The following is a 26,764-nucleotide window of genomic DNA, read 5'->3' as shown; positions in this document are numbered from 1 at the left end:
TTTAATCACAAATGGGTTCTAGATTTTGTTATAATCATCTGATTTTTCTTTAGCCTGTTGATATAATGGATTATATTAAGTAATTTTCAATTGCTGAACCAGCCTTGCATACCTGGCATAAATTCCACTTAGCTGTACATGTATAATTCTTTCCACACATTGTTGGATTCAATTGGCTAATAATTTTTTTTTAACATTTTTTTAAATTTATTTGACAGAGAGAGAGAGAGAGGTCACAAGTAGGCAGAAAAGCAGGCAGAGAGAGAGGAGGAAGCCGGCTCCCTGCCAAGCAGAGAGCCCAACTCGGGGCTTGATCCCAGGACCCTGGGATCATGACCCGAGCCGAAGGCGAAGGCTTTAACCCACTGAGCTACCCAGGTGCCCCTCAATTGGCTAATATTTTGAGGGTTGTTTTCATCTATGTTCATGAGAGATAATTGATCTGTAGTTTTCTTGTAATGTCTTTGGTTTTGATATTAGGGTAAATGCTGACTTCACAGAACATTAATTATTCTCTCTCCTTCCATCTTTTGGGAGAGACTATAAAGATGTGGTATAATCTCTTCCTTAAATGCTTGGTAAAATTCAACAATGAACCCATCTGGGCCTGGTGCTTTGTTTTGAAAGGTTACTAATGGATTCAAATTTTTAAAATAGATACAGAGGGGTGCCTAGGTGGCTCAGTGGGTTAAAGCCTCTGCCTTTGGCTCAGGTCATGATCCCCAGGTCCTGGGATGGAGCCCTGCATAGGGCTCTCTGCTCATCAGAGAGCCTGCTCTTCCCCCGACTTGTGATCTCTGTCTGCCAAAGAAATAAATAAAATCTTTTTTAAAAAATAGATACAGAGCTATTCAGACTATCTATTTCTTCTTGTGTGAAATTTGGCAGAGTATCTCAACTCTCAAGGAATGGATCTACTTCATCTAGGTTATCAGATTTGTGGGCATGAATTTGTCCACAGAATTTCTTGATTATCCTTTTAAAGTCCACAGGATCTGTAGTGATGTCCTCTCTCTCACAATTGATCAATAATTTGTATCCTCCTTTTTCATTAAGTTAGCCTGGCTAAATACTTACTGATTTTATTGATCTTTTCAAAGAACCAGCTTTTGGGCTTATTGATTTTCTCTAATTTCATACTTTCAATTTAACTGATTTCTGCTCTAATTCTTACTGGTTTTTTTTTTTTTTCCCTTCTGCTTACTTCAAATTTAATTTGTCCTTTTCTAGTTCCCCAGATGAAAGCTTAAATGGTAGACTTTAGAACATTCTTCTATTCTAATACATGTATTCAATGCTATAAATTTCCTCCTTAAGCACTACTTTTTTGATGTTATATTTTCATTCTCATTTAATTCAAAACACTTTTCAGTATCTCCTGAGATTGCTTTCCTGACCCATGTATTTTATAGGAAAAAACCCTTACCTTATTAGTCATCTTTAAAAAAAAAAAAAAGAAAAGAAAAATCTTGGTCTGGTAACTCCAATATTCCTTCTATATCTGACTCTAGTTCTAATAATCGCTCAGACTCTGTATTTTTTGTCTTTGAGGGACTCTAGTTCTAATAATCGCTCAGTCTCTGTATTTTATGTCTTTGAGTACACCTTGTAATTTTTTGTTGAAAGACATGATACACTAGGTTATAGAGCTGTGGTAAATAGGTCTTTAGTAATGTAGTGGTATGGTGGTGTTTAGAGGAAGCATTTTCCAGTCCTATGATCAGGTGTCAGTTTCTCAGTGAGCTGGTACCACTGGACTATGAACTTCATCAATGCTTCTCAGTCCCTACCTTTCCATTCCCCAGAGATGGGACAGGATAGCTGAAGTTACATATTTCCCTTTCCCTACATGTATGGCTAGATGGGCTCAAATGGATTTTTCCCCTACCCAAGGTGGGAGACTAGAGCTGGCTGATGTTGGGTATTTGCCTTCCCCTACTTCGGTTAGGCTCTATTAAAATAGTTTCTCCTGAGAGCCTGTCTTGTTAAGAAAAGTAGAATACTCTGGGTTTTTTTTTTTTTTTTTAATTCATTTGACAGAGAGAGATCACAGCAGACAGAGAGAGAGAGAGAGGGAAGCAGGCTCCCCGCCAAGCAGAGAGCCCGATGCGGGACTCGATCCCAGGACCCTGAGATCATGACCTGAGCCGAATGCAGAGGCTCAACCCACTGAGCCACCCAGGTGCCCCCCTCTGGTTTGTTTTGAAATAGTTCCTTCTCCCTGCCTTCTGCTTGAGACACAGGATATTTTTCTCCAATACTAATTGTGAGGACCTGGTAGAGCTCCTGAAGGTAAAACTCACCAGAGTTTACCAGTGTTCCCCCCATGACTAGGTTCTCTTACAGTTTCTAAATCTCAAAGAGTTGTTCACACTAGCATCAGATTCATCATTATAGCTTAGGTTTTCTTACCCTGGCACTGGTTGCTGCAGAGGTTTCTGCTTTAGTAAGCTGTGATTCCCTGTATCTTCCTTTCACTCCAATTTTCAGGGCAGCAGTTTACCCTGTGACTTCAATTCCCTGAAGAATCTAAAAAGAGTTGATTCTTTTTAGTTCAGCTTTTTACTTGTTGTTAGGATAGAATGGCAACTCCTAAGCTCCTTCTTTACATACTAGACTGGAAACCAGAGATTCCAAGTTTTGAGATTATATTTTCTTTCTTTTTTTTTAAAAAGATTTTATTTATTTATTTGAGAGACAGAGACAGTGAGAGAGAGCATGAGCGAGGAGAAGGTCAGAGGGAGAAGCAGACTCCCCATGGAGCTGGGAGCCTGATGTGGGATTCGATCCTGAGACTCCGGGATCATGACCTGAGCCGAAGGCAGTCGTCCAATCAACTGAGCCACCCAGGCATCCCTGAGATTATATTTTCAATTAATGTATTTTTATTTGTTGTGTTGTACTATATAGTAAGATTATTAACCCTTTGTCTCATTTTACAAATATTTTTTCCCAGTTTATAATTTATCCTGAAATCCCATTTTTATCATTTTTGGAAGCACAAAAGTTTTAAAACCTTATGTTATTAAGTCTATGAGATTTGCCTTTTTGGTTTCTGACTTTATGACATGCTTTGAGAGTCCTTTCCACTATGAAGATCACATTACCTTCACATATATATTCTTTTTGCATTTTTATGGAACTTTCAGTTTTTACGTTTACTTTCTTATCCATCAGGAATTATTTTCTCTTCAGGTTTTATTAAATGACTGGCTGTCACAAAATCACTTACTAATTAAATCCATCATGTTTCAACTGATGTAAAACTCCAGCTTTATCTTAGACTAAATGCCTATATATAATAACTGTGTGTTTCTAGACTTTGCTCTGGCAGAAAACAAAAACAAAAACAAAACACTGGCAATACAGACAACCTGTAAAGGGAACTGGATAGCTGGAGACAGGCTGTAAAAGACTAACTTTATTGCTTACCCTTGTGAATTTTATTCCATGTGCCTTGAATTACCACCCAAAAACATCAATTAAAAAAATTTTAAGGTCTGGTTAATATACATGGTGGGGGCGCCTGGGTGGCTCAGTGGGTTAAAGCCTCTGCCTTCAGCTCAGGTCATGGTCCCAGGGTCCTGGGATGGAGCCCCCACACCGGGCTCTCTGCTCAGCAGGGAGCCTGCTTCCTCCTCTCTCTCTGCCTGCCTCTCTGCCTGCTTGTGATCTCTGTCTGTCAAATAAATAAATAAAATCTAAAAAAAAAAAAAAAAATACATGGTGGAATTATCCAATATTTCAGCTTTCTGCAAATTATACCATAACCTGAACAATACTTGAAATCATGGATCTACCCTGATTTTTAAATTGGGAACTATGAGGGGTGCCTGAGTGGCTCAGTCATTATCAGGTCATGATCCCAGGGTCCTGGGATAGAGCCCCGCCTTCGACTCCCTGCTTGGTGGGAAGCCTGCTTCTCCCTCTCCCACTCCCCCTGCTTGTGTTCCCTGTCTCACTGTATCTCTCATAGTCAAATAAATAAATAAATAAAAACTAAAAAAAAAAAAATAAACTAGGAACTATGATTTAATCCATTCTATTTTAAATGAATAGCGAAAGTGCCCCAAATACGGCTTGCATTACGTGTTTTTCTGCCATTTAACAGAATAAAACACACAACTTGAAGGGGGAAAAAAGTTCTGTTTAAATCCTTAATTATGGTAAGTAAAGCTACTACTTCAAATGCATAAGAACTTCAGATACTGTCAATTCCTTACAATGTGTGTTCCTAGATCCAGCCATCACAGACATATTTTGCTTTCATCTTCTTCAGAATCTAATCTTTCCATTCTCCTACAATCTTATTATTGTATTTTGAATATTACTTTTCTTCATAATTTCATTTCAATGTCGGATGGCAAATTTGACCTCTGTTGTCACCATAATACTGTAAAGCAAATAGGCTAAAAATACAAGAAATATTCATCTGGCAGGAGATGGAAAAAGTTCACCTTTAAGTCATTCTCTTTAGAATCCTCTCCCTCAAACTATTTTCTAAGCAACTGTTAAGGCAAACCCATTTAGTAATTTTAGCCTTCCTCCAAATAAAAAATATTTTCAAGCACTTGAAAATATTCCTCCAGTAGGAAGGGAAAGATGACCTAGTATTTAGTACCATTGGCATACTCATTAATAATTACACAAATTAGATACTATCGCTGCACCATGTAATTCTGCTCTCACTACCAGCTCTCCTAGGTACTTTCCTACTCTTTTTTTTTTGTTCCTAATGAACTCCTTTAACACGAAGAAGATGCACATTCTACATATCTCCTAGGAACACTAAGTGAAAACGTAGGAGAAAAAGCAATTCTTCTAACAGAGTCTAATTAATTAGCCTTAAGTTTTAAAACCCCTTGCATTTCATAACATTATCAACCTCATTTAAAAGGACTTGCCAAACATCACATTATTGAGGGCAGAAATAGGTCTACAGATAAAAGGTCCTTTGCCCTAAATATGCTACTTCCCTCCATGTTAAATTCAATACCCACAGAAAAGTGTCTTTGCATAATACAGTGAAGGAAACACTCCACAGTACAACAAATGAATACTAATAATATATGTTAAAAAGAAGAAAAAAAACATTTAGTATTTATTTATTTGACAGAGAGAAACAGAGAGAGAGCGCACAAGTAGGCAGAGAGGCAGGCAAAGAGAGAAGAAGGAGGGAAGCAGGCTTCCTGCTGAGCAGAGAGCCCGATCCCAGGACCCTGAGATCATGACCTGAGCCCAAGGCAGCGGCTTAACCCACTGAGCCACCCAGGCGCCCCATTTAGTATTTAAAGAAATAATCTCAAATGTGTCAAATGAGACAAAACTTTAAAAGGGTCCCTGGGTGGCTCAGTCGTAAAGCATCTGTCTTCGACTCAGGTCATGATCCCAGGGTCCTGGGATTGAGCCCCGCATCAGGCTCTCTACTCAATGGGGAGCCTCCTTCTCCCTCTCCCATTCCCCCTGCTTATGTGCCCTCTCTCTCCCTGTCAAATAAAAACCTTAAAAAAAAAAAAAAAAAAGGCTTCTAGGCTAGAGGTAATATATTTCTTTTTCTTCCAAGTCTCTAGAGCCTTGCCTCACACCACAAAGCACTTTTTGATGGCCACCTACTAAAGGATCTCTAGAGGATCTCTACCATCCGAGATTCAGCCCAATACATAGAGATCAGAAACACATAGTACTAAAATCTGGGCACTTTCCATAAGAGAGCCCTTAACAGATGAATTTACTCTTATTAGCCCAAGAATTCTGAACCTTATCAGACTCAGTGTTTCCCCTCCATAAAATATTTTCCAACTTCTGCATTATCACCCTGAAATGAAATTAATAACAATCTTCCTTACAAACAATTTCAAACAAAACCATATACCCTAAATATAAATGTAAAAGGAAAATGAAAATAACTTATAAGTATTTCAATGTTAATCCTGAAACAAAAGTGAACTAGAAGACATATAAAAGTAATTAGTACATGAAAATGACAGCAAAGTGGTCTGTGATGCAATTTTCCAAAACTGTAAATAACTCTTGTTCAAGTTGTGAACAAAACAAATCTTCTTTCACACAACATTTGCATGTGGAAACAGAGACTGGAAAGTTCAGTCTCAGTTAAAACCATTAGTTTATATGTAAAATGGAGTTTCTAGAGTCCAATAATTATGAATACACAAATGTCAGGCAGGATATTCCTAATCATATATGACCTGGGAACAATCTTTGCTCACAGTAGCCCAAGCACTACAAAAAGTCTAACATCCCTAGTCCCCACCCATTAAATGCTAGTGGTTAGCCCCAACCACCAAACAAAAAACTTGCCTCCCAACTTCCTCCAAGAGGGCACTCCCCATCTGGACCTACTTCCTTAGTCACAATTTGACTATCACAGTATAATGTCAAGAAAACGCAGGCAGCATGGACTAGTTTGTTATTTCACCTATGAACTATATGGTCCTTGGCAGTGAGCCCCCTAAACCTTAGTTTCTAGTATACCAAATGGGGATAAACACTACCTACACCTTTTGGGTTGTAAAGGTTGATTCCACAACATGTGCTTAGCACAGGGCAGGTGGTTTCCAGCACACGGCATATTGAGATGTATAAAGGAGGCGGCTGTTCCAGATTGAGAACAGCAAAAAGTGATATGAATATGGAAGAGTCTGAAGATAAAATAAGCGTACAAAATGAAATTTAACACAGAGCAGCCTAGGGACATTTGAGAGCAGCCAACAGTCCTACATATCTCAGCAACCCCTGAAGGCATATATTACAGTGAAGGCAGTGAAATAATATTCAGAATGAATGACCCCCAAATTAAGAACACAAGAAAGATATCTTTAAGATACTTCCACAGTACATGGCTGAAATTCCATAAAGCTCCAATACAAACAAACTTAACAAACAAAGCTCCAATACTAACAAACTTTTCAAACTTCCCTTGGGCAATTATCCTATGCTACAGCCTTGGAAAACACAAAAGATATCGAACATACCATGTCTGTCCTCAAACATTTTACCATCCAGTAGATTAGACACCAGTAAAACATAGCCATAATATAAAGCGGAATGAAATAGGCATTAAATAGAAATTCAACTAATAAATTACGGGGGCCAAGGAAAAATTATGAATAATTTTCACTGGAGAAAATCAAGGATATCCCATGGCATAGCACTCTGAAAAACAAAGATTGTGATAGGTAGAGAATGGAGAGTAAATCATTAAAGAAAAAAAATTAAGTCTGGGGAAAAGTGCTGGGCATATAAATACAACTTGGTTCAGAGAAGAGAGCTAGGGGTCCAAAAGCGTTGGGAAAGCAGTAAAAACTCAGGTTGTAAAAACATTTCAGGACCTGTTCATGGATGGATTTAAGTGCTATTCAGATGAGTCTGAGTTTTATTGGGCAAGAGTACTAATGGTACTAATGTGACACACCTGATCCCCAAACAATGCTGAATAACAGCCAAAAATAAGATTCCAAATACAAATATTCATTAACGAGATTCCTGAAACTAAAAAAGACATAATCTTAATATGAGTAAATAACAAAAAGAACCCAACCCTAAAGTAGAAACCAACTTCTGGGCTCAATTCTTAAGTAAAAATAGTATTACTAAATTTATTGAACCTGGGAACTTAAAAGAACTCAGAATAATCTTATACATGCCATCCATCTTCTTCCAAGCAAGTTGGTGAACTTCCTAAACATGTTATTAGCAGCGCCTCATGTCACTTTGGAAGGCAAGAGGTAAGCTACAGTATTATTAGTCCCTTTTTACTATGAAGAAACTGAGGAACAAAAAGAATAAATTACATGGTCACAAAATAAGCTGATTTCTAGGACTTTAATTAAAGGCTTGAAGCCGACATTTCATCCTCTATTCTTTGTACCACCTGAGTATTAGAATTACCTTTTACTGTCCTGTGAACTGGGAAGAAGGAGGGGAAAAAAAAAAAAAAAAGACAAGACTAAACTTGAAAATCAGTTTCTCGATTTGGTACTGCCACCAAAAAAAACTGTTTTTAAACCCTATCTCCTGAAATCACGCTATCTGCAAGAACTGCAAGGAGCAGGCAGTAACCCAACCTCCCCCCATAAAGACAAATGTATAGCAGAGCAGGTGAGGAATTCTAGGCCCAGTTTTGACTTTGAATATCTGGCAGTCTCAGATGTGTGTCTGTAAAACAGGCTTTGCAGATGTTGCTCTGAGAGGCCCAAAGCAGTGATACCGATACACCCACTGCTGCAAACATGAAATCCAATGCCATCCTGCTCTGCCCCTCCCTGCACTGCACCACGCACCACGAGACTCCTGGAATACACCGAGGCCTGTGCAAGGATCCTCCCGACGTTTCCTTTAAAATGCCCTACTTTGATGATGTCCAGGATGCTGGGCCTCAGTGAACGGAGGCGACACGGGATATGGCTACACGCATCTCAAAGTCCTGCCTCCCCGGATTCTAGGGCCCGATTCAGGAGTCAATCGGACACAGAGTTCCTGCTATTTTTTCACACACCTCATCACAATCCCTACCCGCAAGTTCCCAGTCTCGGCCTCCCGCCACCCCCTCTTCCCCTCCACGCCAGCTGGGCGTCCCAGAGATGTAAAGAGAAGGAAGGTGGAGGTTCGAACGCAGAGGCCCGGGCCGCGAGGCTTTCCGGCGTCGGCCGGGGTCCCGACCGCCCAGCCCCCGGAGCACGGCCGCCCAGACCCGGCCTCGGCCGCCGCGCCGCCGCCGCCGCCGCCGCCTATCAGCGGAGTGCAGGGGCGGGGCCGGCTGGGTTCGGCGGCAGCTCGGCCGCGGGCGGGGACGGGCGGGGGACCGACCGCCGCGCAGCTCCAGCCGCTGCGCGCATACACCCGGCCCGGCTCCCGAGGGCGCCAGCGCGGCCCCGGGGAGCGCGAGGAGCCGGCGAGCGCGCGGCCTGCCGTTGGCGGCCTGGTCCGCCACGCTCGGCGCCCACCCGTCCCCGAGCTGGGGTCCGAGCCCCCGGGAAGATGGTGTCCTGGATGATCTCCAGAGCCGTGGTGTAAGTGCAGCTCACGGCGCCCCGCCGCCCGCGCCAGCCCCGGGGAAGGCGTAGGGAGGGGCAGGGGCTAGGAGAGGGGAAGGCCCAGGCCTGGGCAGGGGTGGGCTGGCTCGGCCTCGGGCCTGCCCGGGGGCTGGGGGCCCTCGGCCTCCTCACCCTGGTCCACGTCGCTGCGGGGCTCCCTGCGGCGGACGAAGGCCCGGTGGCGGCGGCTGCGGCGCGACCCGGCTGCGTGCGGCGCGGCGGCCCTGCTCCCGAGGCGCTGGTCGGGCGGGCGCGCTAGGCAGAAGGCGCGCGCTCCCCGCGCTGCGCGGCACCGCGCTGTGGGCCTGGGAGCGGCGCGCCTCGCGGCGGCGCCCTGCGCAAGCTCCGAAGACGCTGAGCGCGGGAGGCCCGGCGATCCTCCCAAGGATGCGGCGGCGGCGGCGGCGTCGAGCCTTTGTATCCCGCGGTTGGTGTGGTGCGGTGTCTCTCTAAGCGGCAGAATGCCATTCGGTCACGTGTGGTAGGAGGAGAGATTTGTCTAAAAACCTGAGACCGCTCCTAGCTCAGATCCCTGGGAGAGAGCCCAGTTGCCCCAAGATTTACAGCTTACCTAGAAAGACGCTCCTATGGAATGGTGACGCCCGTTTATTCGCCCAGATCGCGAATTTGGCCCTATCTTGTCGGAGATGTTTGCTTAAGTGATTGAGAGGCTGCAGGTGCCTGTTGCCTTTATTCAAATTATCGGTTAATTTCACTGTGCTCTTATCAACAAGTGCTACAGGTACATTAAAAAAAAACAAACCGCAACTCCACTAAAAGTATTTGTTTCACTACAATTTGAACTGATTTTCTCCCTTCCTCCTCACATCACCACCCCCCCTTCAAAAAAAAAATCGCAAAGTAAACAATGACGTAGGTACAGCCAGGAGCCCGTGGATTCATTATTCATGATCTCTGTAGGAGTAATATTACCTCAGTACCTTTATGAAATGCTTTTGTGAGGCAGCAGGCTTCTCCGATTAGCTTTAGAATGTGGAAAAAATAACATTACCAGATTTTCATATTTTGTTTTTCACTGGGAAAAAGGAGCTAAATGTTCTGCGAGTTTTGGTTTTGGGGGAGTGAATCAGTCACATAGTAGCTCTGTTAAACCTGATTTTCAGTAGCCCTCTACATTTATATTTTATTGCCTTAATGAAGTTTGTCCTGCCTCCCTACAGTTTCTAGATTCAAAGCTTCAGAGCTTCCTGCGTTCATGTGTACAGAACTAAAAATCGGGAAATAAAAACATACTACATATGTCTTCAGATTTTTTTTTTTTAGCCTTTTTAAGCCTTTGAGTGTCATTTACATAATACAGGTATACCTTCCTTAACCTAGCAGGTGTATAATAGGTGTGTGTCTGCACCTAGATATTGTCTATCAAGTATGTTTCTGCACCTAGTAATTGAAGTAGCTGTACTATTTTTTTTTAACTTCTGGTTTCCTTTGACCAATTTTTCTTTTTTTAACAGAAAATCATGAAGTACTTTGATGCAGTTTGCATTACTCAACTCAAATTTTTGTTTTTGATCATTGACTATGAATATGAAAGTCTTTTCTAGGTGCTACCTATAACACAAAAGTTAGTAACAGTGTTGATGTTAATGAAACTGACAGTTCAGATACACTCATACCAGTACAGATAACAATGTCAAGTCCTGTAAGAGTTACACCCACTGCTATAGGGGTTAAATGAAGAGGGAATTAAATCTGGTTGGAGAATCAAAAAAAAAACAAAAAACAAGGGAGATTATATTTGAGATGCTCCTTAGAGGACCATCTGAATTTAGACAGCCGAAGATGAAAGAGTAAAGGATTCCAGATAAAGAGATCATTGTGAGCCAAAACAGAGGAGGGTAAGCCCAGATAAGTTACAGGGAACTTGAGGGACTGGAGAGGGAGGGAGCAGGAAAGGTAGAATTGGGCCTGTTTTCAAGGAATTTAAGGAAAAAGTGATAAATTGTGTTAGGCAGTGGTGGCTTTGCTTTGGAAGATTCTCTCCCTTGCTGAGTGAGATGGTTGTAAATGAGGAAACACTGAAGACAACTGGAGAGAGGAGATTAAAGCCTACAGTGCTAGAATCTATGGAATTTGAAGTGTGAGGCAAAAGAAAAGAAAAAAGGGAGAAAAAATTATAGAATTGTATTTCATGAGTCATTGAACCATTAGTGGACTAGAAAACACAATTGTCAAGAATAATAAGCATCATTATCTTTTGCCCCTGTGCTCCTGGGTTTTTCAGTCTCTAAGCACTAAATGCTTTCTACTCCCTTTATTGTACCATAGGGACACAAAAGCCCAATCCCAGGATGGATGCACACTTGGAAACTTTTTTTCATGCCAGGAGATGGAATTTATTTACATTCTTTTTAACCCACTGGTACAGCCAGCTGAGTCCTGAGCCTGAAGAAAGATCAGACAGTTCTCTCAAAGTGGACCTTTGGTGGCATGCGCAGGGAACACAAGGAATTTCCATAACCAGAGCTGCCTGTGTGCATGACCACTTTCTCCCCAGACCTTGTAGTAGATATCGGAGGAAGAACACTGGCTTTGGAATCAGATCTGGATGCCACTTAATAGCTGCGTGCTGCTGGGAGATGTGCTAAACTCATTCGAGCTTCACTGCCTTCTTCTTAAAGTGGTTATAATATTAAACTGCTATTAAAACTGTTGTATTAAAACTACTGTAAGGTGATGTAAAACACCAGATGTGTTGCCTGACATTTATTCTGCACTTAAAAAATATAATAGATACAGATATTTCTTATGGGAGAGGGGAATAAGATAGTGTAGAAAGAAATATTATTGGACTGTCATCAGGAAACCTGGAATTTAGAACTAACTTTAGTTATAATAACCACCTGAATAACCTTGAGTCAGCCCCTCACTAATTAGGGTCCTCAGTTTCTTTCTCTGTAGAGGTAAAGGGATCTAGTAATCTGAACTTTCTTGTACAGGTCTAGCATTCTGTATTTTATGAAATAGTTTTATTTTGTTTTGTTTTTCCATTCTGTTTAAAGTCATTTTTAACTTTGCAGGCAAGATTGAAAAGTTAGTTAGCAATCATTAAGGGATAGTAGTCTGAGATTACCAAGTGATATTTTGTTCATTTGTGATTACCTATACCTTACCTTTTGAAACATGACTCTTACAGGATGAGAGAAATCCCACTTTTAGAACTTTCCTTACTTGGGTATGTATCATATGGTTAAGATCAGGATGAAAGACTGCCTGAATTCAGATATCAGCTATGCCATTTATTGGCTACAACCTACCCCATAGGATTAAATGTCTCCATATACATAATGTTTATAGTCCAGCATTGGGCACATGGTAAATATTCAGTATTAGTAGTTGTTATCAGAACAAGGGAGAACATATTCCCCTATAGTCCTGACATACTGAATGTTTAACTTTTCAGTTTACATTTTTCTTTGTCTCATTGTAGGTGACATAGTTGTAATTAGAGTATAGTTTAAAAAAAGTTTTATATTATTCTTACTATATTGTAAGCATCTTCTGTGTTCTCTGAAATCATATATTATCTCTTCTGTAATCAGGCCAAAATTCATGATTTTCATAACCATTCATTTTTTAAACTTTCCTTTTAGATCATATTTAATATTTCATTATCATAACTAATGTTAATTATAATGTACAGTGAACATCATTTATGTATACTTTTTTCTTTAAGTATTTTCTTAGGCTGAATATCCAAGAGAAGTATTTGAGTCAAAGGCTATGAATATTTATATGACTATTGATATGAATTGCCAAATTGCTGTCCAAAAGGATGTTAAATATTTTACATTGCCACCAACAATGTCTGATTACTGTCTTTCTCACGGTGTAGCCAGATTTGGGAATTTCAATTTTTTCATATTTTCTTAGTAAATATGACAGATCTAATTGTTTTCTTTTGAATTTTACTGTTAGCAAGCTTTAATATTTGTCCTGATATTTCTTGTATCTCCTGTTGTACAAATATTCTGTATGTACTTTACCCATTTATTTCTTGGATACTTGATAATTACTTGTCTGTCTGAGCTCCTTATTTAATTAACCTTAAATCACATTTGATTTAAATGTTTCTCCATCTACACTTTTCTTTAGATATTTTATTTTTTAGTTGTAAAGAGGATTTATAGTCTTAACCCAGTTCACCTTCTTCATTTTTTACGTTGTGATTTCTTTTTCTTCTAAATATAGAATAATAATTACTCTAGACATTTGGTAAGTACTACTTTCTCATTATAGAATTAGATTAATTTGGAGACCTTTTTAATTCCATATGTCTGTATTTCCCTTTTTACATTAATAACACTTTTATTTGGTTTTGACATAATTTTATTATCTGGCAGAAGTAAGTTGATCGTCTTCGATTATATTTAATGGGTATCTTTAAAGTCTAAATTATATACCTTAAAAACCATACTCCGGCAGTTTTCTCCCTTCTTTCCAGCATGTTTTCTCACTCTCCTGGATCTTTTGTCAGCAAACATGCTATCATTTCTCCCATTTAACAAAAAATTCTTTCAGCTGACTTTTCATCTTACTATCCCATTTCTCTCTCCCATGCCTTTTAAAGCAAAAACTCCTCAAAAGAACAATCAATATACACTTTCTCCACTTCCTCTCCTTTGAGTCACTCTCAAACCCAAAGCTGGGTAAAACCAGCTTTACCACCAACCACTCCACTGAATTGCCTATTCTCTAGGTCAAGAGGTAACCTCCATATGACCAAGTTGTCGTCTAACTTATCAGGAGCTTTTGGTACAGTTGCTCACTGTGTCCTTGAAGTGCTTTCTTTACTTGTTTCCAAGAAACCTTGTTTTCGTACTCTTCCTAACTCACTGGCCCTCCCTACTCTGTCTCCCTTGCCACATTCCTCCACATGCCCTGACTTCTTAAAGTTGACAGGTGCAGGAGTTCACTTCCTAGATTTTTTTTTCTCTTTTCTATGAGCACTCTCCTAATTCACATCTCCAACCCAGACCTCTGTGCTGAACTCATGATCATACGTATTTTCAGGTGCCTACTTCAGTTGGAAACATCTGAAAGTCATCCCAAACTTAAGATACTCAAAACTGAGCTTCTGCATTTCCTTCCCAGTCTGGCTTCCCTGGCAGCCTACACCAGCTTAGTTAATGACAGTTTAGTCCTTCTAGTAGGTCAGGCCAAAAACCTTGGGATTATCCTTGATACTGGTTTTTCTCTCATTGACTGCATTGAGTCCTATAGCAAATCTTGTTGGCTCTACCTTCAAAATATACACAGGATCCCTCCTGTTTTCATCACCTTTACTTATGTTACTCTAGTCCAAGCCAGCATCATCTCTTAAAAGTATTATTCTAATAGCATCCTGCTTCTCCCCTTTGTGTGTTGAGATCATGTAGGATTAATGAAAAACATCTTGAGTAATTTTTAAATCCTTGTGGAAGTTTGAGGACAGTCACAATTTATAAGTGATATTTTTCTCCCTGGATAGGAGCTTTACATACTTTTTAAATGGTTATAAAATCTCAGTGATGGCTAAATTTATCATCTTTTAATTAGGTTAAAGTAGATTTTATTTTCTACTTTTGATGAGATTTATCATGTGAATAACTGAAGTGTTTAGAATTTGTGTCTAAGAATAGGATACTTACAGAAATTACACTTAAGCCATGAGAAATAACGTAAATAGGAGCAAGATTTTCAAGGAAATTTAGCACATTGAAAGCTTAAAAATATAATTTGTCATGAATGCCCTTTAAGAGATCATCTTTTCTGTCTTCCTTCGTTAAGACAGAAAACACATCCTAAACTATTGGGTCTTGTTTTCATTGCAGAGGCCTGAACTTCCAACAAGATTCCTTTATTAGCCTTCATCTCAGAAACAATTTGCTTTTGTTCATTTTTTGTGACCATGGGTATATTAACTATTTCTTCTTCCACTGCATTTTTGAACCCTTTAAGGATGGAGATTTTTATATTCTCCTCTTTTGGTATAGATTATAATGTTTAAATAAAGAGTATCTTATAATAATAATGGCATAAATGGGTAATTTAAATATCTTAAATAGGGGCATCAGGGTGGCTCAGTAGTTAAGTGTCTGCTTAGATCATGATCCCAGGATTAGGGGATTGAGCTCGCATAAGGCTCCCTGCTCAGAGGGAAGCCTGCTTCCTCTCCCACTCCTCCTGCTTGTGCTCCCTCTCTCTCTGTGTCCCTCCCTATAAAATAAATAAATAAAATCTTTTAAAAATAAATGAATAAATGTCTTAAATATGTTACTGTTTTGTCAAGTGGAAAAAGACTACTGCTGAGTCTTTGTTAAGCAGAACATGAACTTTTTATGTCATCGATTATGCCTTTGCACTAAATTAGCCCTTTTGCGTATTTATAAAGTTAAATAAAAGGTTATAAGTAAAAGTTATTGTGTTACAAATGTCTTCCATGTTTACAAAACGGTTAAGAGTTTATGCATACTTTTATCCCTATTACTGAAATAAAGTTATCAGCTTCAGTCATGTGAAATTTACAGCGGCTACTAAGACTGAAAATCAGGTGAAATAGTGTACTTGCTAAGAGACTGTGAACAGAGAAAACAGCAGTTGGGATGGAAATATTGAACACTAGCAAAAGATTTTAAGAACAGACTAGCTAATGTTAGAATATTATATGGCCATTCATAATGATATGCAAAGTATTTTTAATTTCATTTGAAGATCTTTTAAATATGGCTAAGTTTCTTAATCCACACTTTTGACATTTTGGACTGGATAATCCTTTCTTGGGGATGCCTGTCCTGTTCACTGTAGGATGTTTAACAGCATCCCTGGCCTCTCCCTCCCTAGATGCCTTTGGTACCTCCCAGTTATGACAGCCAAAAAGGGCTCCGGATATTGCCATATGTTACTTAGTGGGCAGAATTGCCACTGGCTGAGAATTACTCTTAAATGAAAAGAGGAGAAAAATATGTATGGGAGGGAATGAACTAGAAGCTGTGCGACAGGCACCTGGGCAGCTGGCTCAGTTGGTTAAGCCTCTCTCTTAGGTCACTGGTCTCAGGATCCTGGGATGGAGCCCCAGGCCTCTTGGAGCTCCCTGCTCAGCGGGGAGTCGGCTTCCCCTCTCCCTTTGCCCCTCCCCTTGCTTGTCCTCTCTGTCTCTCTTTCTTTCTCTCTCAAATGAATAAAATAAGAATAAAATCTTTTTTAAAATGCGGTACCGGGGTGCCTAGATGGCTTTGTGGGTTAAGCCTCTGCCTTCAGCTCAGGTCATGATCTCAGGGTCCTAGGATTGAGCTCCACATCGGGCTCTCTGCTCAGCAGGGAGACTGCTTTCCCCTCTCCTCTGCTTGTTGCTCTGCCTACAACAGAGGATCTCTCTGTTAAATAAATAAATAAAATCTTCAAAACAAAAAAAAAGTATGGTGCCACTAGACCCTTCTGGCTATTTAGATAGCTAAACATTAAGTTCCTCAGTCTAGCTACATTTTAAGTGCTCCATAGGTATTCGAGCTTAGTAACTACCTGTTAGCACAAAAGTAAAACATTTCCATCATTACAGAAAGTTCAACTGAAGTGATCCCTTGCAAGGCACATTCTGCTCAGCATTTCCATTTGAAAATGGTTTTGTTGGCTGCTCCAGTGTACTTTGTGGGAAAAAATTACAGGCTATAAAATGATATTTGGGAATTCATAAGCATCTCAGAATATCTCTTAAGAATTTTCTATATGAAATATTGTTGCTGATCTTAATTTTTTTAGTATTTCAAAATTAATTTCTATTTCAGTATTTACAGAGAAGTTTACAAAATTGATGAAAATTGCTTATACAGTGTACTTTGAAAATAATTTATATAATCATATATTCTGCTCATTAACTCATTCATATTCCCTACTTTCTAAATTTGTAAATAAAGTGTAGTTTATAGGTTATAGTTTTCTTGGTCCAGTAAGTTGTACAGATATTAGGATTTGAAACCAGAGCCAAGGGTTACCAGAATATTTGCTCTTCTACCATTAACAGTTTCATCAGTTGTGCAAAAGCAGAGGTACTGAGGAAATCATAAAAGCAAAAGTCATAGGGAAAAAACTAAATGTAATAGGTTTGTACTAACTAATAGTTCAAAACATAATTTCAGGAAGTATTCAAGTATATTATTGCTGAGAGCATTTATGTTTCCAAGCAATGGTAAGTCCATTTTAGGAAAGAATTATTCTCACCCATAAACAAAACCAAGCATTCTGCTGTGGAAAATTTCCTTAACCTTTTATCATGTCCCATTTTTGAGAAATGTATTAGGTTGCTGGGGTTGTTATAACAAAATACCAGAAACTGGGCGGCCTGACCAACAGAAACCTATTGTCTCACAGTTCTGGAAGCTAAAAGTCAAGGCGAGGGTATGGGTAGGTTCCTTGGTTCCTTTTGAGGGCAGTGAGGGAGAATCTGTTCCAAGACTCTCTCAGCTTCTGGTGGTTTGCTGGCAGTCTTTGTCATTCCATGACTGATAGATCATCACCCCATCTCTGCCTTCATTTTTGTGAAGGTCTCTGTGTCTAAATTTCTCCTTTTATTTATTTTTTTATTTTTTCAAACAAGCTGTGGCCAGTTTTATTAAGGAAAAATTCTGCGTGATTTACTTTCACCAGTCTGTCCTGGCATGCTTCTAATGATAGAATCACCTGGTTCAATGATAGCCAGCGTGCATACTCTGTAGGATTTCCCACCTGCTGTGCCCAATTCAATATTATTGCCACTATAGTTATGGACACCAGTTTGGGCCAACATGGCATAGTATTCTATTTCAGATTTCCTCAAGGCCGGGCAGTTGTTGGCGAGGATGACCAGCTTCACTTTGCCATGTCTGATCATTTTCAGAGTCTGGTTGTACCCCAGCACGAACTTTCCACTTTTCATAATGAGCTGGAGCTTAGAGTTGATCGATTCCAGCGGCATTTTTGTCTTCTTTGCGGCCACCATCTTCCTGCCTTAGGTACGAGTCGGCCCCAACCAAGAGCAGCCCCCCTAAATTTCTCCTTTTAATAAGGAACAGAAGTCTCTTTGGGTGAGGACCCGGACCCACCATGCTAATTACCTCATTTTAATGTGATTATCAAATCAGGTTACATTCTGAGGTAATGGGGATTAGGACTCCTTCAGATCTTTTTTGAAGGAGCATGGTTCAGTTCATAACAATCTCTTTTACATATCCTGAGAAAAACTAAAATGCCAGGGAGGTTTTAAGGATTAGATTAGAAAAGGAGAAAAATTAATGTCTAACAAAAGAACTCTTAATTTAAGAGTTGTCACATGGTGGAGACAGTAGTGATTTTTCCCTTATTGTGAATATAAGGTTAGGGCAATAGGTGGATGTTATAGGAAAGACAGTTTTATTTTTGTATATAAGGGAAAGCTTTCTAATACCCAGAGTTGTTCACCATTGACTCTGACAGTCTCATGAGAGCAGTGTGTTCTCCATCACTAGGGGCAGGAAAGGGAGAGTAGAACCCTCGATGAAGATCTTGTTTATATTACTTGTATGTTTCCTATGGAGAGCCATAGATAAATTACTTTTCTGTGAGAAGCTGTGAACTGTTTTGTATTTAATAAAACTGCTTAGATATTTACAAAGAATAAACTGATGGTTGACCGAAGGAAGGGAGGTGGCAGGATGGGCAAAATCTATGAAGGGGAATGGGAGACAGGCTTCCGGTTATGGAGTGAATAAGTCATAGGAATAAAAGGCCCTGCTTGGAAAATACAGTCAATGGTATTGTAATAGGGTTGCATGGTGACAGATGGTGGTGACACTTGGGGTGAGCTTAGCATAAGCTACAGAGAAATTGAATCACCATCTTGTACACCTGAAACTAATGTAACATCGTGTGTCAACTATATTCAGACAATTCAATAAAATCTAAGGTTAAAGAAACTACTTGGTTATTTAAGTAAATGAATACATTACCCTTGTTATTACATCAGTATCTGTGATGATTAATAAGTGGCATTCTTTGGCATTAAAAAATAGCATGAATGTATACAGCACTGAATAAATTATATGCTAAAGATTCTGCTAATGTGATACTTTTACATCATCAAACTTCAATCACTGATCTTTAGGATTCCCAAAATTTAAAATACACTTTCACCATAACAGTAGAATGGATAAGCTGTCTTCTTTTCTGTGTTTAAAACTTCCAGAGGCCCGGGGCGCCTGGGTGGCTCAGTGGTTTAAGCCGCTGCCTTCGGCTCAGGTCATGATCTCAGGGTCCTGGGATTGAGTCCCGTATTGGGCTCTCTGCTCAGTGGGGAGCCTGCTTCCCTTCCTCTCTCTCTCTGCCTGCCTCTCTGCCTACTTGTGATCTCTCTCTCTCTCTCTCTGTCAAATAAATAAATAAGTCTTAAAAAAAAAAAAAACTTCCAGAGGCCCACAGAAACAGTAGGCAGTAGGCATTCCTGAGTGTGGATTTAAAGAAAGTGCAGGTATGAGAACAGAAGGGAACTTGTGATAGTTGTCTACTGGGGGTCATAATTGCCATGATCAGTTCTTTGCTCCTTTGTGCCTGTGGTTTTTGTTTTCTTTTGGGGACACCAACTAATCTCAGTATTGGTGAACAAACCTCCTAATTGTTGCTTGTTCAGTATTTGTTTATTTGGGTTTTTTAAAATCATTAATTTTCATCAACCTTAGTTTTTATTTCTGGTTTTCAGAAATATAAATCCTTTCAATTTTCACTTTATATACCTAAATTAATCTTGCAAATAGAAATGATGGTAGTTTTAAGGTGTTTAATAAATAGGGGAAAATACCCTTTAAAGATACAACCCTAGATCCATATAAAAGGGCCTTAGAAGGGTATAAATCTTAACCTGAAAACATTAAAGCATTAATGCCTTATAATAATAAAATATATATAATAAATAATAAAATTCTATGAGAAAAGTGGCCTGAAAGCTTTGTGTAAAAATATTCTGAAAGGATATCTGGTCTTTTCCTTGCCAAGTAAATGAAAGCAATACAAATTGGAGATAAACTCCCCCTGCCCCCATACACACAGAGTTTATGCTTTCTTGTCACGATTAAATACTTTTTAGGAATTTTTAAGTCCTAAATCTTGTATTATTTTAGGTGGTTAAAGATGCAACTACTGCTTTGTTTCAAGTGGTCTCCTAAGTTTAAGAAATGTAAAATGTAGGGGTGCCTGGGTTGCTCAGTGGGTTAAAGCCTCTGCCTTCCACTCATGATCCCAGCTTCCTGCTCTGCAGGGAGCCTGCCTCCCCCCTCTCTCTGCCTGCCTCTCTGCCTACTTGTGATCTCTGTGTGTGAAATAAATAAATAAAATATATTTTAAAAAAAAGAAAGAAAGAAAGTGTACCGTCTTCCAGTAAATCTATACTGCATTACCTTAAATTTTTGCTAGTGACAAGTTCTTGTAGTGCTTTAACTAAAATAGCTCACCTAAAACTAATTAGAAAAACGAAGTGGTAAGCCATTTTAACAGTAATAGTTAAAATAAAAACAGACCTTGGTTACCTCAAATGACTAAGAAATATGAAGGAGGAAGGAAAGCACACAGCCCTGCTCCTTCCAGTGTTCAGTTCCACTCCCCAGTTCAAAGTACGTCTTCTCTATCTCTTGTCCTCCCCTTTATGTTTTTCCTCACCTTTTTTTCTAGTTCTTCTTTTTCCTTTCACTCTGGGGAAAGGCAAGGAGACCACGGTAAGGGCTTAGTCACGTGCAGAGATACAACAATTTAAAAGGTCATTTATCTATAGTTCCCAAACCAGCGGGGTGGGGGAGTGGGTGGTGAAACAGAGGCTATTTGAGATATAGAAGGCCAAAATAAAGGGGACAGAGGAGGGAGGACATGTGGACAGGGGTAAAAAAAGATGCAGAAAATGGGTTCAGATATGTCAGTAATGTCAGTAAATGTACACAGATTGCATTCTCCTGTTAAAAGAGTCTGGAACACTGGGGACTAAAGAAAGTTATAAGACATGAACGTTAAAAGAAGATCTAAATGGATAGCACATGTTGATGAATCAGTATTAACTAATGATTATCAGGTCTTCGCAACTAAATCTATAAATTCAGTGGGATTCCACCAGGATTTTTATTGTTTTTTGTTTTCATGGAACCTAATGACCTAAGGTTCACAGGAGAGAGTAAAACCCAGCAATCAGTAAGACAGTTGAAAAGAACAAGGAAAAAAGACTTGTCCTATTATATATCAAGACTGATTGTTATGTTGTAGGAATTAAGACCGTATAGAATTGGTGCAGTGATTGATGATAAACTTAAGGGAACATAATCACTGGAACATAATCACTGAATCCAGAAACTAATCCAGCATGTGTGGAAATCTAATGTGACAGAGTAGTACTCAAAATTGGTGGGAAAGGATGGGTAACTTAATAGTGTTGTGACAACTTGGTTATCTCTCAGAAAAAAGAATGAAATTACATCCTTTTTTCACAGCAAACTCAAAAATAAATTATAAGTGGACCACCTGCCTATATGTAAAAACTAAATATTTAAACTTTTAGAAGAAAATATAGGAGAATGTCATTACAGTTATGATTTGGTAGAGAAGAACTTTCCACACCCTGCAACAAACTGTAAATGATTGATTAACATACATCTGACGCTCCTGCATCAGGCATTATTCTAAGCACTTTCACACAATTTCATTTATATCTCACAATGACCCCTTTTTGCCATTGAGAAGCCCAAGGCTTTAGAGAAATGAAATAACTTACTAAGTGACAGAGCTAAGTGGCTCTAGACCCAGACCTGAACCAGCATGCCACACCACCAAACTGTGTGACAGGATTTGCATGCAGTAATTTCAGTGAGTTTTGTCAAATGTGTATACACATGTCTCACCAACCTTATCAAGATCAAGATTCACTTTACATTCTCAACAGTGGTAGCTGAGTGTGTATTTCTACCACCTATGCCATCCCTGACAATTTTATCTTTGCTAATCTCTGAGAAAAAAATACCCAATTATTTTAAATATCTGTTTTTAGGATATGTGTTTTAAAACTCTATTTGGAAACCCATATTGCTGTTTTCTCAATTCCTCAGTAGTTGGGGGCTGGACAGGAAGGTATAATGGAAGCCAGCACTAGAATTGTGGCCCAGTGAGGGTGAAGAATGCAGACAGTTTTGTAACATAAATGACAAAGTATAATAGAAGATGTAAAGAATTCCTTAAAATCAATAAGAAAATTAACAATCTAAAAAAAAAAAAATGGGACGAAAGTAAAAGGCATCTCCTTGAAGATGAAACCAATGGCAACTAGACATATAAAAAGAATCACAAAACTCATTAGTTTTCAAGAAAATGTAAATTAAGACCACATTGAAATTCCATTTCACACATTCTACATTGCAAAAAATTAAGAAGTCTGAAAATGCCAAGTGTTGGCAAGGATGGGCAGAACAACATTTTTTGGGAATGGCAAGAGAGGAAGATGTAATAGCTCTGGAAACTTAACAGTGTTCATCATTCACATACCTTGCAACCCAGCATTTCTACTCCCTGGTAGACCTTGATACCTGCAGCAGGAGAAGTTTACAAGGATATTCATAGGAAAGTTCTTGAAGCGAGAATCTACCAAGGAAGCTAGTTTACATGGAGAGGAGACTGGGTAAATGATTGTTGGTATATTCACATAATGGAATATTACACAGCAGTAAAGCTGAATGAGATACCACTTACAAGTATCAACATGCATGTCTGTTAGGGAAATTATAGTGAGTTTTGGTTTTTGTTTTGTTTTTAAGAAAAGCCAGATGGGATTACATATAATAGGTTACCATTTTAAAGACCCCAACAAAGGTAAGACTGAACACTATATGAGATATATAGATTAATAGCAATCTATTCGTCCAAAAAGAAAAGAAAATGATAAATGCAAATTTTAGGATCAGGGTCACCTCTAAGGAAATACCCTAGCAAAGGAAAAAGCTCAGAAGCAACGGTAATAGTGGTATTCTATCTTGATTTTGGATGATTGGTTCACTTCGTTGTGCTTCGTGGCTTAGAAGTGTGTGTTGTATTTTCTTCATATCATCTGTTACATCCTCGGATGGGAGACCCAGGTTGGGCTCTCTGCTTAGTGGAGAGTCTGCTTGAGGATTCTGTCTCTCCCTCGGCCTGTCCCTCCACCTGCACTCTCTCTAAAATAAATAAATAAAGCTTTTAAAAAAGAAGAAGAAGAAGAAGAAGATGTGCTTGACACAATAAGACAGGACAAAGATACAGTATTTAAAGGGACAAGCTTAGACAACAGGGAGCAGATACCATCAGAAAGGAGATGCTGCCCCTGTCCCAGCCCATATGCTTCTTGCTGGTGTAGAGGCCAGTTTTAGTGCTTAGCCAGGCCCCAGATGGAGGGAGGGAAGGGGCTGCACCTGTCGTGAAGAGTTTGTGAACAGAAGGCCAGAACCCCTATGAGATCACCAGGCAGGCTGTCTCTAGTCCCTTCTTTTTCTCAAAGCTGGTATGAGTCCAATGAAGAACGTCCAATTTCTTACATATCCAAAGGATTTTTGAGGTTCTAGAAGTAGGTGCATAAACACTTAGGAGCTTTCTCTCCCCCCTCACTTATTTTCAGATGACAGTAATTTTCTTGTCTATCCATTTGATATGTGGGATATTGCTATAAAAAGCAACTCAGTGTCTAAAAAATGTATAAATTCATGTGCCTTCACTATAGCTACTTCCAGACTAAAACAGATCTAAGAGACTGTTAATGTTGAAATGTAGAATAATAATCTTAACTCTATGGTTTGCTTTGTATTCCTAACCATGTTGTTTGTCCATTTGGAGAGCTTAGTTGGTTGGAAATACTGCATTACTTGAAACTCCCTAATGGCTCCATAGGAAGAATTTAACTTTCAGGTTGTGTTTCAGAGCCATTCCCTACTATTACAAAGGAGGTGAGTGAGGTTAGTCCTAGAATCTGGGATGAGTCTGAAAGTATCATTGGGAAATAATGTCTAATAGTAACATTTTATACCAACATGCAGCTCTGATTTCTTACACATGCTGAGCCTCATTTATAGAAAAGGAGGAAAATGGAAAATCATAGAGAGCTTTGTATTTTCCATGTGGTCAGCATTGCTGTGGGGGTGATCTGGCTGAGACATCTGTCACCCACTGATGGCCAGGAATTATTTGGCCTGTTAGGCTGTCCCCTCACTCCCTTGTCATTCCATGTGCTCTCTTGGTTGGTGGAGGGGGGGCATTCAGAACCTTGTAGCATCTCAGGAACGTGATTGGGAGATAATTAGCTAGTAGATTTGCAGATTTGTCTGCAGAGATTTCTAGTTTGGAAATGCAAAGTAAGTAAATTTACTAGCTTTAACTTTATAAGTTTTCCATGGTTCTATACTACTGTAGCAGTCTCCCAGAAATACCAACAGGGTGGCCAACTTAGTTTGAATAACACTTTTTTTTTTTTTTAATGTGAGGACTTTTGGCCAATTTGAGTGAGGAATACTGGAGGATTTTGTGAGAATGGTTTAAAAAGGAGGAAATCAGAAAAGGAATCAATAGCTTCTGTAACAAGTGCAGGAATACTGTCGAAAGCCCAAGCATATACCATTTACTGAGGGATAAATGAAGTGGGTTGTTATGGAACATTTCTTATGAAACATGATTACAAATTCATGAAATAAAATGAACTTCTAATATGAACAATAAAAAATTTGAGAGCTGGAATAAACTAAAAAGCAAACAAGAAAAAGAAGTTAGCAAGTAAATGAGCTCTGAAATCAGTGGTCATTTATTTCTTTTACTCTTTGCCAGATTCTTGTTTTAAGGTTTTGTCAGTCAGTCTTAGGTTTTGCTAACATTTAGTCCCTCAAACTAATCCTAAAACTTCCTGATAAACAGACAAGATTTCCTAACCTTATTTACCCTTTAAAAAAAGAAGTTTTGTATGATGGGATACTTTAAAATTACGGCTTTGGAACCAGAAAAGCAGTTCTATTGCTTTATAAATGTTGAAATTGGAGCTATTTGTGATAAATATGGTTCATAGAATGATGACTTTCACCTTTTAAAAATTTTAGTAAAATTATTTTCACTCTTTCCAAACATGGGTTTAATTAAGAATATCTGTTTCCATAGAGAAGCCTTGGATTCTTCATTTAGAATAAGAACTCACAAGGCACTGTATGGTATGTAAAAGCTTTTTAAAACAACTTTCCCAGACTCCATCCTCAAAGATTCTGACTTAATTGATCTGGAATAAAGCCTGGATGTTCTTAGTTTTAAAAACTCCCCAGGTGATCAGAATGTAGAACCAGGTTTAAAAATCTTTGCACTAGAGGTTATGAAAGAGAAAGCATACTGAGGATTTTAAGAAATAGTAGTGTCAGGAAATCCTGACAGAACTGAGTTGCTGAATTGTTACCATTTAAAACAAGGAGAAAAAACTTGCAAAATATCCTTAGTTTGGTTTTCAGTGATTTGAGGACATTTGAGTACCCAGAAAACATCTGAAGCTTAGCGATAAGGAACATTAGTGGTGTCTAAAGCAGTGATCTTCCCAGACACACTTGCTTGGTCTTTTTTAGATTGAATTACAGAAGTATTAGAGGAAAGGAATGTAGTGGATGGAATGTCTGGATTTTATTACAGCATTCTCTATAGTAGTGCCTCATGAAATTCACCTTGGAAACGCATTGCATATTCCCAGCTAGCATGTGAGACAAAGTCTAGCCAACAGCAAAATACCACATTTGTCAGATTGGCTAAATAGCACATTCGCAGCAGTACACAATTTAGACTGCCTTAAAAAGATCACTTTAAAAGTTGTTGGTGTGGGGATTTATGTTTATTTTTAAATTCATCAAAATCATTCCATGCCTTTAAAAGTGTCCATAGTATTAATATTGTAGATCAGAATGTGTTGTAATTGGCTAAAAATATAACAGGTAATGAAAATCTGGAGGCCGGGGGAAGACGAGAGGAAGCTCAAGGCAAATTTCATCATTCCCAGGAGGAGGACAGATGATGTGTAGAGTTGAAACACCAGGCATTCTAATCCTTTTCTTAAACTCAGAGGATTACTTAAGGTTCTGACATTTCTGCTGTTTAACTTAAATTTTATTTATTCCTTCAGTTTTATCATCTGTTAAATTAAGCAATATTGGGTTATTTTAAATGATATGTGTATTAAGATCCCATCTTATTTACTTTTTTTTTAATCAATCTTCTTTTTCCACTTAATGAACAATGTTTGGATCATCAAATGTTATTATTGATAATTTCTGAGGAGTAAATCTGAGTTTTAGATTTCTTTGTTCTTTTTGGTGATGTTTCTATTAAAACTATGAATCATTTTTTTGGAAACATTTCTATTTAAAAAACATTCTTAAAGCATGTTGCTCTTTAAAATACATAACCTAGGGGCGCCTGGGTGGCTCAGTGGGTTAAAGCCTCTGCTTTCGGCTCAGGTCATGATCCCAGGGTCCTGGGATTGAGCCCCACATTGGGCTCTCTGCTCAGCAGGGAGCCTGCTTCCTCCTCTCTCTCTGCCTGCCTCTCTGCCTGCTTGTGATCTCTGTCTGTCAAATAAATGAATAAAATCTTAAAAAACAAATTAAAAAAATAAAATACATAACCTAAAGTATATAACCTGTTCTTTATTTTTTAATTTTTTTAAGATTTTATTTATTTCTTGTCAGAGAGAGAGA

General features: G+C 38.9%; 3 protein-coding genes and 1 long non-coding RNA gene across 5 annotated transcripts in view; 2 read left to right on the top strand and 2 right to left on the bottom strand.

The window, feature by feature from the left end:
• The window catches only part of JMJD1C (jumonji domain containing 1C), a 322,492-nt gene extending 313,199 nt beyond the window's left edge, over window positions 1–9,293 (bottom strand). The window contains exon 1 of the mRNA XM_045069890.1: window positions 9,186–9,293. The gene's annotated coding sequence lies outside the window, so the exon portion shown is untranslated. The remainder of the gene's footprint in view (window positions 1–9,185) is intronic.
• REEP3 (receptor accessory protein 3) overlaps window positions 8,790–26,764 on the top strand; it is a 96,379-nt gene continuing 78,404 nt past the window's right edge. Inside the window, exon 1 of one of the 2 annotated variants that reach the window (XM_045069893.1) lies at window positions 8,790–9,029. In XM_045069893.1, coding sequence (XP_044925828.1) covers window positions 8,998–9,029 — 32 coding nt within the window. In that variant the 5' untranslated portion in view covers window positions 8,790–8,997. The remainder of the gene's footprint in view (window positions 9,030–26,764) is intronic. The other variant, XM_045069894.1, reaches the window with a different exon arrangement.
• Window positions 9,299–11,760, top strand: LOC123389117. The gene is made up of 2 exons (XR_006603647.1): window positions 9,299–9,795; window positions 11,343–11,760. It is a non-coding gene; the product is annotated as an uncharacterized LOC123389117 (long non-coding RNA).
• LOC101685451 (60S ribosomal protein L30-like) lies at window positions 17,662–18,027 on the bottom strand. Its single transcript, XM_045069896.1, has one exon. The coding sequence runs from the start codon at window positions 18,025–18,027 to the stop codon at window positions 17,662–17,664; it is 366 nt and encodes a 121-aa protein (XP_044925831.1).

The sequence above is a fragment of the Mustela putorius genome, unplaced genomic scaffold (genome assembly GCF_011764305.1).
Source record: "Mustela putorius furo isolate JIRA1106 unplaced genomic scaffold, ASM1176430v1.1 tig00003949_pilon_pilon_pilon, whole genome shotgun sequence".
NCBI classification, from domain to species: domain Eukaryota; kingdom Metazoa; phylum Chordata; class Mammalia; order Carnivora; family Mustelidae; genus Mustela; species Mustela putorius.
The sequence above is the reverse complement of the archived record's forward strand: the minus strand, read 5'-3'. Positions and strand labels throughout refer to the sequence as shown.